At 35.0% G+C, this 16284-nt stretch overlaps 1 protein-coding gene across 4 annotated transcripts in view; it reads right to left on the reverse strand.

The window, feature by feature from the left end:
- Positions 1-16284, reverse strand: part of LOC138691711 (zinc finger protein 729-like) — a 67226-nt gene that overhangs the window by 49437 nt on the left and 1505 nt on the right. For 3 of the 4 annotated variants that reach the window (XM_069813995.1, XM_069813992.1, XM_069813996.1), the window contains exons 2-5: positions 13898-14018; positions 6198-6304; positions 5317-5454; positions 1589-1726 (exon numbers count right to left, since the gene is read on the reverse strand). In XM_069813995.1, coding sequence (XP_069670096.1) covers positions 1589-1726; positions 5317-5454; positions 6198-6304; positions 13898-13937 — 423 coding nt within the window. In that variant the 5' untranslated portion in view covers positions 13938-14018. Of the gene's footprint in view, positions 1-1588; positions 1727-5316; positions 5455-6197; positions 6305-8631; positions 8989-13897; positions 14019-16284 lie in introns of those variants that run through there. The other variant, XM_069813988.1, reaches the window with a different exon arrangement.

Genomic DNA, 16284 nt, shown 5'->3' on the forward strand with positions numbered 1-16284 from the left:
AGCCCCAAATATTTTCCTAAGAACCTTATTCTCAAACACCCTTAATCTCTGTTCCTCTCTCAAAGTGAGAGTCCAAGTTTCACAACCATACAGAACAACTGGTAATATAACTGTATTATAAATTCTAACTTTCAGACTTTTTGACAGCAGACTAGATGACAAAAGATTCTCAACCGAATAATAACAGGCATTTCCCATATTTATTCTGCGTTTAATTTCCTCCCGAGTGTCATTTAGATTTGTTACTGTTGCTCCAAGATATTTGAATATTTCCACCTCTTCGAAGGATAAATCTCCAATTTTTATAGTTCCATTTCATACAATATTCTGGACACGAGACATAATCATATACTTAGTCTTTTCGGGATTTACTTCCAACCCTATCGCTCTACTTGCTTCAACAAGAATTTACGCGTTTTCCCTAATTGTTTGTGGATTTTCTCCTAACATATTCACGTCACCCGCATAGACAAGAAGCTGATGTAACCCGTTCAATTCCAAACCCTCTGTGTTATCCTGAACATTCCTAATGGCATATTCTACAGCGAAGTTAAAAAGTAAAGGTGATAGTGCATCTCCCTGCTTTAGCCCGCAGTGAAATGGAAAAGCATCACATAGAAAATGGCCTATACGGACTCTGCTGTAAGTTTCACTAAGGCACATTTTAATTAATCGAACTTGTTTCTTGGGAATACCAAATTCAATAAGAATATTATATAAAACTGCTCTCTTAACCGAGTCATACGCTTTTTTAAAATCTATGAATAACTGATGCACTGTACCCTTATACTCCCATTTTTTCTCCAATATCTGTCGAATACAAAAAATCTGATCAATAGTCATCTATTACGCCTAAAACCACACTGATGGTCCCCAATAATTTCATCTACATATGGAGTTAATCTTCTCAAAATGATATTCGACAAAATTTTGTACGACGTCAACAAAAGTGATATTCCTCGAAAGTTACTACAGTTAGTCTTGTCCCCCTTCTTAAAAATAGGTTCGATTATGGAGTCCTTCCATTGTTGTGGTACAATTCCTTTTCCCAAATTGCAAGTACAAGTTTATAAATTTCGCTAGATACTGCCCTTCCACCCTCTTGTATTAATTCTGCTGGAATTTGATCAATACCTGGAGACTTGTACTTTTTCAGATTTTCTATCGCAATTTCGACTTCAGAAAGTGTGGGTTCCGGTATAAATGGCTCAGCAGTTTGTATTTCAATTTCGTCCCGATCATTTCTATTTGGCCTATGTATATTTAGTAGTTGCCCAAAATAGTTTTTCCATCTGTTCAGAATTGAATGAGAGTCTCCAAGCAAGTCACCATTCTCATCCTTGATCACGTTTACCCTTGCCTGATATAAGATTAAAAAATTCAAAACTGATATGATTTACTAAACCTTCAGCATCAGTCTGTAGGAGAAAAATTGAGTGGAAAAAATTTACGAAGAACCACAGGACAAAGAATTGGACAGCATGAGAGATAAAACTGTTTCCCTGGTGATGTGGATCTAGCGGCCATACCAGACAGTACGTAGCAGATAGAGAAACACCGACCAATAGGCTTCATAAATTGCACTCACCTCTGCCTCGCTTTTCATGATGGGCAAGTACACTGGCACAGGGGATACCTCAAACCTCATCTCTGATTTCAGATCATAGCTGTGATCCATACATTCCGTCTTTATTTCGGTCATTTGCAGATCTAATACATTTTCTTCCTGCAAAATATACAACATAATAATTATGTCATATAACACAAGTCTCTCATGAAAAACTACTGACTGATTTAAAAATGTGCTCACTCTTTTATTAATCCTGATGTCAAGGATTTCACGTTTACCCACTCCAGTGTCAGTAGTGAAATAATTTGTTAGAGAAGTCGGTAGTATCCAATGAAGAGTCGCTGTTGTCCAATCAATGATGGATGACGTAAGAGGTTTATATGACGTCATCCATATCTACACATTAATTTGGAAGTACGAAAAATGGATTTTATAAAATTAAGGCAATTGAACTTACCTCAAAGTTGTTGTGTATGTCCATAGGTCATTTATGCTTTTTTAATGTAGTTTATAAAGTCGATAATCATTTGATGAGCTTGTGTTCTTGCGTTTGCACTTTCCCAATGGAGGAATAGGAACTCAAATATACATTATATAGTTAGAAGGTTTATGGTGTTTTATCTGGTAAGCTAATAATCCTTGTTCGATGACTCAATTTTCAATACTTTCGTTGGTATTGTCCCACGAACCCAAATAAATATAAAAGAAAGAAAAGAAATCTTAAAATAAAAAAATATAGAACTAATATCACTTTGTTCATGGCTTTACATAATTCGGAAAAGCTGAAGTTCCTTCGGGATGTACTAGCAATCACAAGATTATTAGAATACTAAAGCCTTTAGTTTAAATGGACTGGTCTAGTGAATAGATATAATATACGTAAATTATGCAATTGATAGTAGGTAAGTGGAGTTACGCCATCCTTTGGATATTTATGATATTAGTTCACTGGCTAGTATAATACAAGTTAATTAATTTGTAATGTATTTTCAAGCTTAAATGTAATTAGGTTAATAGCAAATTAATTACCTTAGTTGTGTTATACAGAAGGTAACCTTTTACAATCCTTCACACTCATAACAGATCACGTCACTTGGGAACGTTTTGGCTAACAATATTTTTTCATACAAGTAGTTTTTGTAATATTTCGAGAAAACGAATGTTGCAATGTTGCAACTTCGTACACAATAGCAATGTTTACTTAGCGAGATCATTGCATCACAAAATACTGAATGTCGCTCCAACTATCTACGTGGCAGGGGTTTTGAGAGGATGTACACACATATCCTTTGTAAACAAAAACATCTGTTGAGAATACAGTTAAATCAAAATTTATGTAATCGTAACATAATAATTACATGAACTTTGTTATTCGTTATCTATGATGAAACATTCGTTTCAGCACTAAATTTAGCACGAACAAACATAGTTTCCATTACATGTTAAGGCAATTTCATCAATAATACAGTAGAATGAAAAATTATGCATAAAGCAAAATTAATCCTTTAAATACAGTTTTGTCACAGTCTAGTATATACAGTCACGAAGCTCAATACATAGAAAATAGGCAACCACAGATAGGTGCTAACCAATACGATCATTACTATCGCCTCATTACAGATAATGCAAAATAGTAACGGCACAATCTATTGTTCGTAGGACCCTCACAACTCAAGCTTAGTGCCTGTATATACTAGATTACATTGAGGATCATACAGTTGATGTCACGTCAACTCAATTACAATACAATGTTTGGAAGAATAAACAACTTTGAAACTAGATTAAAATGATACACATTAATGTGAGGTACACTGTTAAATTTTGTATACGATTCTCTACAGTGTCTATTAAAGGTATTGTTCAAAGTGTCCACCAGTTGCGTGTCTACAACTTTCACACTTCTGATCCAATTATCTGTCACAGTATAAGTCAGCAGCTGCAGCGGCATTGTGACCAGTTCCGCCATAAATTAATAACACGTCCAGATACATTAGAAAACTGTGGCATCTCGTTGTGTTTCAACTGTTTCGAACTGCACGTAGCCTGCAACTAATGACGACGTGAATGTCAGCAAACCGTCTGCTCGGTACACTTAGCTCAGCCACACGGAAAGAAACAGTGTTGCCATCAGGTCACAGTCCTGTTCCCACGCAACATGTACACAACTATTACCGCGATTTATTCCAATCTGTTATTTTCCATGCTAATACTTCCGTAACATGGCCATACATAGCTTATTCTATCATCCTACATGAAATAAAAATCCAATTTTGAGCAATTTCATGAAAAACTTTATCATAATGTCATGTTACAAAAGACCTTTTTTTTTTTTCGAAAACCACCCTTCTGGGAACAAAATATTACTAGACTTCCTTTGCGTCATAATTCAAGATATAATATCCCAGAGAGATTGTAAAAGGTTACCTTCCACTCTGGATACTTATGATCTTATATATTTAATGCCTTTGCAAGTATTTCACGTTAATTGTGTCCAAGTATAGTTCTTAAGGGTTTGTTCTTTACTGAATTTGCAGCATAATGGCTATGATGGTGGTTCTCTGATCGAAAGGTCCTAGGATCGAAACTCAGGTTATTCTAAGATAAGTGATGTATTCCAAATTCAGATGAATTCTTTTTTTTTTAATTGGTTTATTTTACGACTCTGTATCAACATCTAGGTTATTTAGCGTCGGAATGAAATGATGGTGATAATGCTGGTGACGTGAGTCCGGGATACAGCACCGAAAGTTTCCCAGGGAAAACCCCGGAAAAAACCTCAACCAGGTAACTTGTCCCGACCAGGATTCGAACCCGGACCACCTGGTTTCGCGGCCAGACGCGCTGACCATTATTCCACAGGTGTGGATAATTAAAATGAAGTAATTTATAAAATAAAGTAGGTGGAGGATGAATAGAGAAAAATATGACGAAGAGTGTGAAGTGATGTAAAGTGGAAGAAAGATAAATCGGTGTAGCAAGGGATTTGGGGCGTGAGCCCCCGATTTCAATCATACTTTCAAATATTATCATCGTGCGTGACATCACATATTGCGTCACCGATCTCCAATTCGTCTGTAAGAACAGCAACTGAAAATTGGATTTTAGCTAATAGCCTTGTCTACAATGATTTTAGTGTTCACAAATCTCTCTGTTGTTTTATTAAGGGTTGGACGTGAAGCCGTGATTAATTCTTCCTCCCCATATAAGTCAGTGTGAGGAAGCTAAGTGGTGCGGAATGGAGGAGGATGGAGAAAGGAACTCTAAAGTAGTCTTTGTGATATGACTTTATTGCGTAATTATAAACAAATGGTACCAAGAAATAGGCATCAAATAAGTTCGGCTAAAAAGCAATTTAAAAAGAAGAATTGCAAATAAAAAAAGAAAAGCAGAATTAAAGTTATTTCCTGAACCAAGTGCAAAGTACAATTTTGTCACCTACTATGGGCTCTACTGAAAGTGGCCCGCATTCCATACTGGACTGTCAATTAAATTAAAAGCAGACATGGTAAAAATTATAATCATTGAGGAAGAAATCAACACGTATGTCATTTTGTAAATGTTCAGAATTGCGATTTCTATGATAAAACACAGGTGGAAAAGAATAACGAAAAATGTAGGATGAAGAAATGGACAGCATGAAAGCAACAATCGTATCCCCTGGTCACCTGAATGTTACAACCAAATCAGCCAGTGAAGAAAACAGAGAACGAGCGACCAATACACTTCATAATTATTATTGGACTCACCTCAACTTCACTTTTGACGAAGCACAACTCAATTGGCATTGGAGTTTTATCAAATGTCATCTTAGATTTTACTTCATAGCTGTGGTCCATACATTCTGTCTTTATTCCAGCCACTTGCACATCTAATACATTCCCTTCCTGCAACACACAAAACATAATAATTATGAAATGAACTAAATGTAGTTGTTCACGATAAACCAGTGACCATATTTAATGGCTCTCCACTGTATTATTAAACCCTGATGTCAACGAAAGCAAGTGTAGACACATCAGAGTTAGTAGTGGTATAATTTGTATGGAAAGCATGGTAACGCAGCATATAAAAAAATAGCTGTATATTATTAGATTGTTTTGTTCAAGTACAATACTACGCCTTTTTACATTTGCACATACAAACACATTTCACTTCATTGATAAAATGAATGGTAGGAAATTTGAAACATGTTTTGAAATGATTTATTGCATGAGATATTTCTTCTGAGGGTAATTGATGGCAGAAAATAGCTGAGTTTTTCTCTTAAATATTGATTCGAGCAGCAATTATCTGCGAACACTGACGTCTCTCATATTACTACAGCCTGACAAGTTAGAATGCAGGCTATATAATCTGTACCTCAAAGCTAAGACAATGGTAACAAATCAAAGCCATGTTTAAAGCAGCAACATCTCCTTGCCAATGAAACTAGTAGCAAGGCCATAGTGATCAGACCATAGTGCACCATCAATGAGGTATGAGGAAGTTAGGTCAGTATTCAGCTGATCAGCCTCGTCCCCGTGTGGTCTCTCCCGTCCAGTCATTGTAGGATGTTTTTTCCGCCCACACGATAAGCTATATTGTTATAAACGACATATTTAGAAAATAAATAGCAATTAGTACTCACTCTCATACGGGATGCCTGAAGTTGCTCCTCTTCTATATCTGTGCTATTAATTCCTTCTAATACTATAGTGTCGATCTCACGTTCCATCTTGATTACGTCCATCACGGCTGAAATAAAGAAAAGGAAACTTAAATTGCCAAGGAATATATCACCCATTTGGATATATTTACTAGTAGCTGGAATAATAATTCCACATATTCCTAGCAGACACCAATAAACGAGCATGCTGATTCTTGGGCCGTTAAGGTGCATCTAAATGGTTCAATTTTTGTGCGTGTACGCATGTAATCTGGGGAAAATATTGAAAGAATCAAGGTGAAAACGCAGGTTCAATTGAGATGCATGTATAGATTGTGTCTACACGGTGGGCTGTGTTGAACTTCATCTTCATTACGTTTCTGTGTGTGTGTATGTATATATATATATATATATATATATATATATATATATATATATATATATATGATTTTTTCTTTATTTGTTCATAGTTCTATTTTCAAATGGATTTATTCTCTTACTTGTTGGTAATTCGATTTTTAACTGAAACCAAAAAGAGGTATATTAATATTATAATATATATGTATTAATATAATAATATACTAGTAAGGTAATATCGAAGGAAGTGTCGCTGTTTTTCCGATCAAGTTACGATGACGTAATAGGCCTATATTATGTCAGGTATGTCCGCACATTACATTCCAAGTTCGAAGAACTACCTTTATAAAAATGTGAGAATGGAATATAGCTGTACAAGATTATTTGAATATTAAATGAAGTAGAGTACTGATTCGATTTCATATACATATAATAAGACAATTGATAGTGGATAAGGGTAGTAACGCAGTCATATCATATGAGGTCCCTCTACAATATAAAGTTAATAGTTTCGTGATCTATTTGCCCTATTAACCGTAGTAAGTTTCATAGGAAACTAATGAATTCAGTTCTACATTATATAATAATACAGTCATATGTTTAATAACTTTGGACGTATTAGATGCCAATTGTTCGTAAGTATGCTATAATTCTTAAGGGTTTGTTCATCACCGAATTGGTAGCGTAATTGTTATGATCCTAGGTAATTTAGATATGTATTTATTTATTCATTTATTTTTCATAATTTAACCAACTTAATTCAATTTAATCAGAAAAATATGTGAAGGAGAGAGAGCAGTGAAATGGTGTAAGATAAGGAGGCAGCGGGGATGTCGGGAATGGCAGCCTCGGACTAAATTTACGTTTTCAAGTACTGCCATATGGTATATGATGCCATATACCGCGTCATCTATCTTCTATTCGTCTGGAAAAACAGCAAATGCATCTTGGATTTAACCAATATTCAACACAATAATATCAATAATATACTTAGGCCCATCAACATGGCTCAACTTTTCCTTCTCATTTAAACATTAAATAACGAATGAAAGAGTGAACGAAACGCATTCAATTGTGCATACTTTTTTCGAGTAACAATGACAGCACATGCGGTAATTGAAAGCTACCCACGCCGGTGGGTATCCTGTGCTATTTCGTTCAATAGTAGCTTGTAGCGAGCAGCTGATTGTTTTTGATGGCCGAGAATATACTGACCAAGTCTTTTCTTTGGTGATTTTGGACCTTTGAAGCTCAAAATGGCTGCATGTGCCGTTAGCTATATTGAAGATTATTGCAAATACGAGTGCGTATTTAGGGTTCAATGACAAATTTGAGAATCAAGTAGGCCTAAGGGTGAAGTTTTATTAATGTACTGCCAACATAGGAAATCAAAAACAAACACTGAAAATACCTTACGGCTAAGATAACCTGGAACTCAATAGGCATCTAGTGGAAGTGAAGTAAAACTGCGACTCTGTTAATTATGTTACCGAATTTGTTTCTGTGTTAGCTGCAAGAATTATTATCAATGTAGTGATAATTGCATTTATATTGTACAATAAAATTGAAATGTGTCGTGGCTGAGATAAGAGTGTTCTAAATTGATTTCCAGCGCCACAATCCCAATGATAAACGTGTGAATATTCGTTAGGAGTCCGTTGGAAGTGGCAGTAGAGTAATAAAACTTGACCATGCACTTCTACCATATTTGCCATACAAAGGCGGAGAATTTAAACCTGAAGTTGTGTAAGACACATTACTCGCCATCATAACATATTTTGCACTATCAATTCAACGATAATGCAAAACAATAATCAGTAGCCAATAGCATAAAGGTTTGAAATGTAATTAAGTCTTCCTGTTTTCCTACTTTTCATATGTGTACACTGAGGAGACGTACACCACAAAGAACAGACGTGTGTCTATGCAGGTACGAAAAATGTGTGGATGCTCTTTAATTCAAAAGTTCAAACGTGTTTCGCTCGAAGTCCATTTGCGAAGATCACATCATATACCTTACACTTTAATACAATATAATAAAATTTAACAATACACTTACCTGTGTGAAACATAATATAACGTAATTATAACCCTTCTTCAGATATCAGCCTGCATAGTTGCATCTTTATTATTTTAACCAACGAGTTAGAAAGAGACAATTCTTTCTATAACTCGTCGATTTTAAAGTTTGTTCAGGATGAAGTGATCAAGAAAGTTGTGATGGCAGCTGTGTTGTCGCCAGACTACTGCCTGCTCGATCGCATCCTCTTGCTGATTTCCTGCCTGATCGATAAACACTTGGCCGCTAAGTGGCAGCCTAGAGTATATATGATCTAGGGTGGCAGGTAGTGCCCACCGCTATTAGGGATAATGTTAAAATCACTGAACACTGCCTGACACCTAGCGGCAAAACAACTTTGATTGAGCAGACAGTTTACGGTTTACGTAGCTATGGACTGCGATCCAGCAGGCACTGCGCCAGAGACTTAAACTTGATTTTTCTACACTACTGAGATTCTGTCACACTCTAAATTAAGCAACCAGTTAGAAGACAGATTATAAAGTGGCCAAGTTGCCTTGTACAGCGCTCTTAGCGGTACGGAAGAAATGGAAGACAGGTTTCGTTGTGTAAATTTATCTGCTTACAACGTTGTGTATACGGAGATGGGCGCTACGAAAATTAAAAAAAATGTCTCATATGTGTGTTGTCAATAACTGCAAGAGCAGAAGAAAAAACACAAATGATACATAATATGTCAGGGTAATTTGATGCAGATACGCCCATAGTTGTCAATAAAGGGTATTTTTTTCATGTGTGCATGTGTAACAAAACCAGGCATATAGTCGAAGGCACCGATTTTGGCTGATGACCTCGATGACATTTCCAGTAGGCGAGCCAATATTGTTTGTGTAAGCTGCGAGAATGAGATGCGATAACATTCTGTGTCGTTCATATTTTCATAACAGCAGCTCATATCAATTATCCTTATTATGAAACACACCACGGTGCAGTCCTACTCAAAGAATACCTTTAATAAATGTAAATGACTTCCGTTCGCAATGATTTTACAATACGTCTCCTACATTTTCTAAATTAAATTAATTCTTAATTAAAAGGAAAAAGCATTGCATTGCGCATATATATAATCCTACCCTTACCAGATCAACATACAAGATTTGTCCAGTAATAATAATCTAAGGATCATCTACTGGTGGTGCGACAATTCAAGTTAATAAAATTACGATTCTTCTTAATAATCAAAATATAATTTGGTTAATTGGATAAAATTGCATCCTGCGGAAGTTAGATTTATATAAGAGTATAGGTAATTTCCTAGAAGACGGGCAAAATCCAACATGTCTGACGAAAACTACCAAAAACGTTCTGCCAACTATGAAGTCCAAATGTCACCAAACATCGCAAAATCAAAGATGAAAAATCAAATATACGTTCATATTTTTAAAGAAGAACAAGCCCTTCAAAAAAATTAAAATATATTTAATTTATCGCCTTTGATTTGTTTGGCGTTTAGTAGCATTCGAACTTCATAGTTGGTAGTACTTTTCTGGCAGTTTTCGTCCGCACTTTACCCCCAAAAATCACCAAAACACAAAACAAAACATAATAATTTATCAACTTATCAAATAAAATTCAATTCTCATTGACGTCTTCACAGTATAAATGACACAGGCTTTAAGGCAATCTAACCTTAAACCATGCAGCCAACAAAGAACTAAACCAACACTTTGTCGTACAGTCAACTTTGCATAAATAAACCACGTCTTTACACTAAATGAAATTCTCTTCGAACACTTATTACACCTTAACATCTACAGAAAATTCAGTAAATAATTCCTTTAAACCACAGGAAAACAGTGTTCTCCTCAACATTCAACACAATCGTTATTCACCAGCGAAAGAACTAAACCAAAGTCGACACAAAATTTAATAAATAATTTCAGAATACGGATTCCTTCCTTTCCCTCTTACTTCAAAATTCCAACCTCGTGCACACAAAATAAATTATTGACACTGAGAAGTGCCTTTTCGTAAGCATGACGATGCGCATTCGACAAATGCAGACAAATCTACAATGTAACACCACTCACGTCAAACAACCAAGAACAACTGACAACGTCATTATCCATTCAAAATTCATGAAAACTCTAGAATAAATTACAATTATAACCAATCAAATCGAAAGAAAACCACAAAAATCATAAAATGACAAACTTTCAATAGCTTTAGCCATTAGACACAACATAACACCACTCACGTCAAACAACCAAGAATAACTGATAACGATTAACGTCATTATCCATTCAAAATTAACGAAAATTCTAGAACAAATGACAACTATAACCAATAAAATTAAAAGAAAATCACGGCGACACCTAGTATAAAATCCTAGAACTAACATGTAAAAGTCACTAAAAGATCACTAACATTTAACTCTGAAATAAAAAAAGTTGGTAATACTTACTATATTCAACCAAGTGCCCGTCTTCTATGAAATTACCAGAGTATAATATATAGGATTATAATGAATATTACAATGGCAATACTTTCTTCACACGCACATTGTGAATAGAACAGCGAAGAAAGCATTTTAAAATATTTGAAATCGTACAAAATATCGGAGAAATCAATTTTCTCTGCACAAATTGCACCAATTGAAAAATATAATTACCATTCACAATACATACTGTACTTTATGGATTCTAAAAAGTTGTTTATTAATCTAGAGGTATTGGCTGATAACTATACTAAATTCCAGCACAACATTCATTCAGAATATGTACAAATTACACTTTCGATTTTACTAAATATATATAGGCCTACTATGAAAAGGTGTTACATAGCCCCTTAAATACTGTACATGTGTTACCTGTGCGATATCCGATGTTTAATTTTTTTTAATATAATTCATAGTACTGAAACTGCCATATTGAATTCGCACAAATTGTATTATTCGTAATTTTCGTCTCGAAAACCCCTAAGATATCTAATTTAATTTTTAATTTTTCACCCATTTTTGTCCCACTCCAACACTTTAGAGACAAAGTCGGACTAAATAATACCTTATTCGTATTCGTATTCTGTGATCGCAAAGATCCCCAGATTTTGACTTTCATCGAGATCGGATGACATGAAATTTCTCACTCCCTTCTGCCTTTTCATCAGTACCTTAGGATATGGTATTTAAAAATCTAAGAATGTTTAACCAATATTGTAGAGAGTAACCTGCATTTTAAATTTTACGTCTCTAGTTAAATATAGTTTAGTGAATTTTGAATTTTTAAAATCGTCGACTTCTTTCTCACTCCTCTCTGCTCGGAAGAAAAAAAAAAAAAAAAAAAAAAAAGTTATTTCAAGGAAGTAGCCTACATGAAATTGAATTTTTTTACTTTCCTTCTACATTTTATAAACAATTCTGAGAGATGAGATGAATAGTCTAACCCAATTTTATGAGCGAATCTTTGTTTTAAATTTAAAGGCTGCACGTCTGCTGGTTAAAAAAAAAATAAATCGGTATAATTATTTTCATCATTACTGCCTCCCATTTTCCATCCCTTGATGTTCATATTTCGTAAAACTCAGTATTATCTATTGACTAAGGATTAACATATTTCCATATACATATATATATATATATATATATATATATATATTTATATAACAGATTATATTTCCATTTCGTACAATATTCTGGTCACGAGACATAATCATATACTTTGTCTTTTCGGGATTTACCACCAAACTTATCGCTTTATTTGCTTCAAGTAAAATTTCCGTGTTTTCCCTAATCGTTTTGGAGTTTTTCCTAACATATTCACGTCATCCGCATAGACAAAAAGCTGATGTAACCCGTTCAATTCCAAACCCTCTCTGTTATCCTGAACTTTCCTAATGGCATATTCTAGAATGAAGTTAAAAGGTAAAGGTGATAGTGCATCTCCTTGCTTCAGCCCACAGTGAACTGGAAAAGCCTATATGGACTCTGCTGTAATTTTCATTGTGACATATTTTTATTAATCGAACAAGTTTCTTGGGAATACCAAAGACACATATAGACTACTGTAATATTTGTTTAGTTTTTGGAGGTGACTGTCCAGAGTGCACAAATACTCGGGTGTGCATGTTTACTCTTATGTCCTACCCATTCCACTGCGACAGAGATAACAGCCGATCTTGCAGCGGCGAGGAACTCGCTCTCGAGTTCACATTAAGAAAATCCATCTGCCAAAATCCCTGGCGCGACCTATACCATTCAATCTTTTCTTGCAGATTCCTTTTGGGGAAAAAAAAAAAAAAGAAGAACTGGCGAAATAGTTGCTAATCTGTAATCTGTAATAATCTATATATTCAACTTTATCAAAATATCTAATACACATACACAGATACTTATGATCAGAAATATCCGCACATTCGCCCAATATTAAGCAATGAAATCAATGTCGTACAAAATTAACTACAGATTCAATCCTTTATGGGAAAATAACTCTAGCTATACACGTTCACAGCATAACCATGTTCTATCAATTCCACTCCATCAAACATCTCTCTACTCTGCTTCCTTCACAATACACATAGCTCGTTCCTGGAATTCCTTGTCACAGGAAATCAGGAGCAGTCGGAGTCTAAAATCTTTTAAGTACACTCTACTCAGAAATGTCTTTAATGAACAGAACTAGACTCTTGCGGAAGTTTCTAAATAGTCTTAAATGACCAAGTTGTTATTTTTTTTTCTCCTCTCTCTTCTTTTTTTTTTCTCTTTTCTTTTCTTTTTTTTTATTATTATCTTCATATATTACTTAATCATTTGTGTTTGTTTGCCATTTAATAGGACTTTGCTAATCAACATTTTATGTCTTGTCACCCATATGTATTCTCCAATTAGTATATTAACTGAATAATATATCTCAAGTAAATTAATCGTCCAATTTGTCTCGGGCATTTTAGATCTTATAAATTGTGTGTTTGTGTGTGTGTGTATTCCCCTTATGTTATGTATCTGATTTTGATTATGTGTAATCTTCTACTTTATTTTATATATTATGTAACTGATCTTGACCATTTGCAATTTTATATTATGTAACTGATCTTGTCTATTGTAATTTCCCACTATATTTTATGTAATTTCTAAGTTATCTTCTTTTGTGTTGTTTTGCAATCAAATTTTGTATCTCATGTATTTGTATTATTGAAACCTGGTTGAGTGGAAGAGAAGGCCTCATGGCCTTAACTCTGCCAGGCAAAATAAACCTACTACTACTACTACTACTACTACTACTACTAAAAGTGAATACTTTGTCCTATGTACCTGAAGATCTTGAAAATGTATTCCTTTGCCGGTCAATCATGTCTTCTCTTGAAGGTGATCCCTAGATGTAACAGATGAATGCATTGCAGTGTGTAGGTTTACAGCTAATTTTAAATCTTCCCTGTGGAAAAAACAGGAATATGCTTTCATAATATATGATTTTCGGCAAGAAACTAGTAGACAACATCCTTCTATGCATACTACTCCTAGCATGCTTTTCAAATTTGCTACATGGGCTGTAAGAGAGGAGTTGCGTATTTGACAAAATACGTCATTAGAATTTTTTTTATCTGTATCCTCTGTATCCTCTTGATGACAGACAGAATATCAATTTTCAGCATTACGTATGTCTGTAGTCTAATGGGAATTTTCATAAAAATGGTAGTGCTTTTGAATTGTGACTAATACCAGTACCATATTTTAAACTTGAATATATAATTTTATTTAAACTACAATTACTTTTAGCCCAGGGCCGCTTCTCCCATTGTTACCAATGACTAAAATGAGTCTTTAAAGCACTTGTGCCTAAAAAAATCAACTATTCAGTTTAGGCACTGTTACTCATTTTACGCACTACCAAAGAATGTACAACATTCAATGCAGAAATACCATTCAGTACGAAATCAATGCATTATCTTCTTCTTCCATGACATAAGTACAGTATTACATGTAACACAAATAAGTAACAAATTTAACATTAATGTTTACGTTTAAGTCCGTATTATTCTGAGGTTACAAGTGTAACAGACATTGCTTGCAATCCATGCTTATAACATTCTTTACAGTTCTAACTTCTCAAATCTAATTCAGGAACGGGTACACGTAACAAAAATCTATGAAGAGCAGTAGTCTCATTCAGAATTAAAAGAAAAATTAACGCGAGAATCAAATTTATACAGTAACGGCAAGCAGTTGAATTATCATTCCCAGTGAAAATTTGACTCTACCAGAAGGCCATTAAATATATCTGTAAACAGATGTCTGAATTAACAGGGAAGAATCAAATGAAAGTGCAGTTGTATATTTTACAATCATCACATGTGAACATCTCACGTGTATACGAGCACATTCTCATTTAGACTACCAGATTCTGAAAATATCTTTTCATTCATATCATAACTGAACGCCTTCTCCCCTGTGTGTACGAATGTATGCTATTTTAGAGACCTAGATTACGAGCATATCTTTCCACAAATATCATAACTGAATGCCTTCTCCCCTGTGTGTACGACTTAATGTCTTTTAAGTCTACGAGATTCCGAAAATTTCTTTCCACATACATCACAACTAAATGCCTTCTCCCCTGTGTGAAAGTGCATGCTGGTTAAGAGAACTAGGATCCGAAAATTTCTTTCCACATATATCACAACTGAATGACTTCTCCCCTGTGTGAAAGTGCATGCTGGTGAAGAGAACTAGGATCCGAAAATTTCTTTCCACATATATCACAACTGAATGCCTTCCCCCCGTGTCAAAGTGCATGCTGGTTAAGAGAACTAGGATCCGAAAATTTCTTTCCACATATATCACAACTGAATGCCTTCCCCCCGTGTCAAACTGCATGCTGGTTAAGAGAACTAGGATCCGAAAATTTCTTTCCACATATATCACAACTGAATGCCTTCCCCCCGTGTCAAACTGCATGCTGGTTAAGAGAACTAGGATCCGAAAATTTCTTTCCACATATATCACAACTGAATGCCTTCCCCCCGTGTCAAACTGCATGCTGGTTAAGAGAACTAGGATCCGAAAATTTCTTTCCACTTACATCACAATTGAATGCCTTCTCCCCTGTGTGAAAGTGCATGCTGGGTAAGAGAACTAGGATTCGAAAATTTCTCTCCACATACATCACAACTGAAACCCTTCTCCCCTGTGTGAAAGTGCATGCTGGTTAAGAGAACTAGAATCCGAAAATTTCTTCCCACATATATCACAACTGAATGCCTTCTCCCCTGTGTGAAAGTGCATGCCGATTAAGAGAACTAGAATCCGAAAATTTCTTTCCACATGTATCACAACTGAATGACTTCTCCCCTGTGTGTACGTGTGTATGCCTTTTTAAATTACTAGAGCTCGAAAATTTCTTTCCACATTTATCACAACTGAATGCCTTCTGTCCTGAATGTACGAGTTTATGTTTCTTCAGATTTCCAGGGAGCGAAAATTTCTTTCCACATATATCACAACTGAATGCCTTCTCTCCTGTGTGTGAAAGTGCATGCTGGTTAAGAGAACTAGATTGCGAAAATTTCTTTCCACATGCATCACAAGTGAATGGCTTCTCTCCCGAGTGTACGCGTGTATGCCTTCTTAAAGTACTAGAAAGCGAAAATTTCTTTCCACATATATCACAACTGAATGCCTTCTGCCCTGTATGTACGAGT

This window comes from Periplaneta americana, chromosome 16 (assembly GCF_040183065.1).
Source record: "Periplaneta americana isolate PAMFEO1 chromosome 16, P.americana_PAMFEO1_priV1, whole genome shotgun sequence".
NCBI classification, from domain to species: Eukaryota; Metazoa; Arthropoda; class Insecta; order Blattodea; family Blattidae; genus Periplaneta; species Periplaneta americana.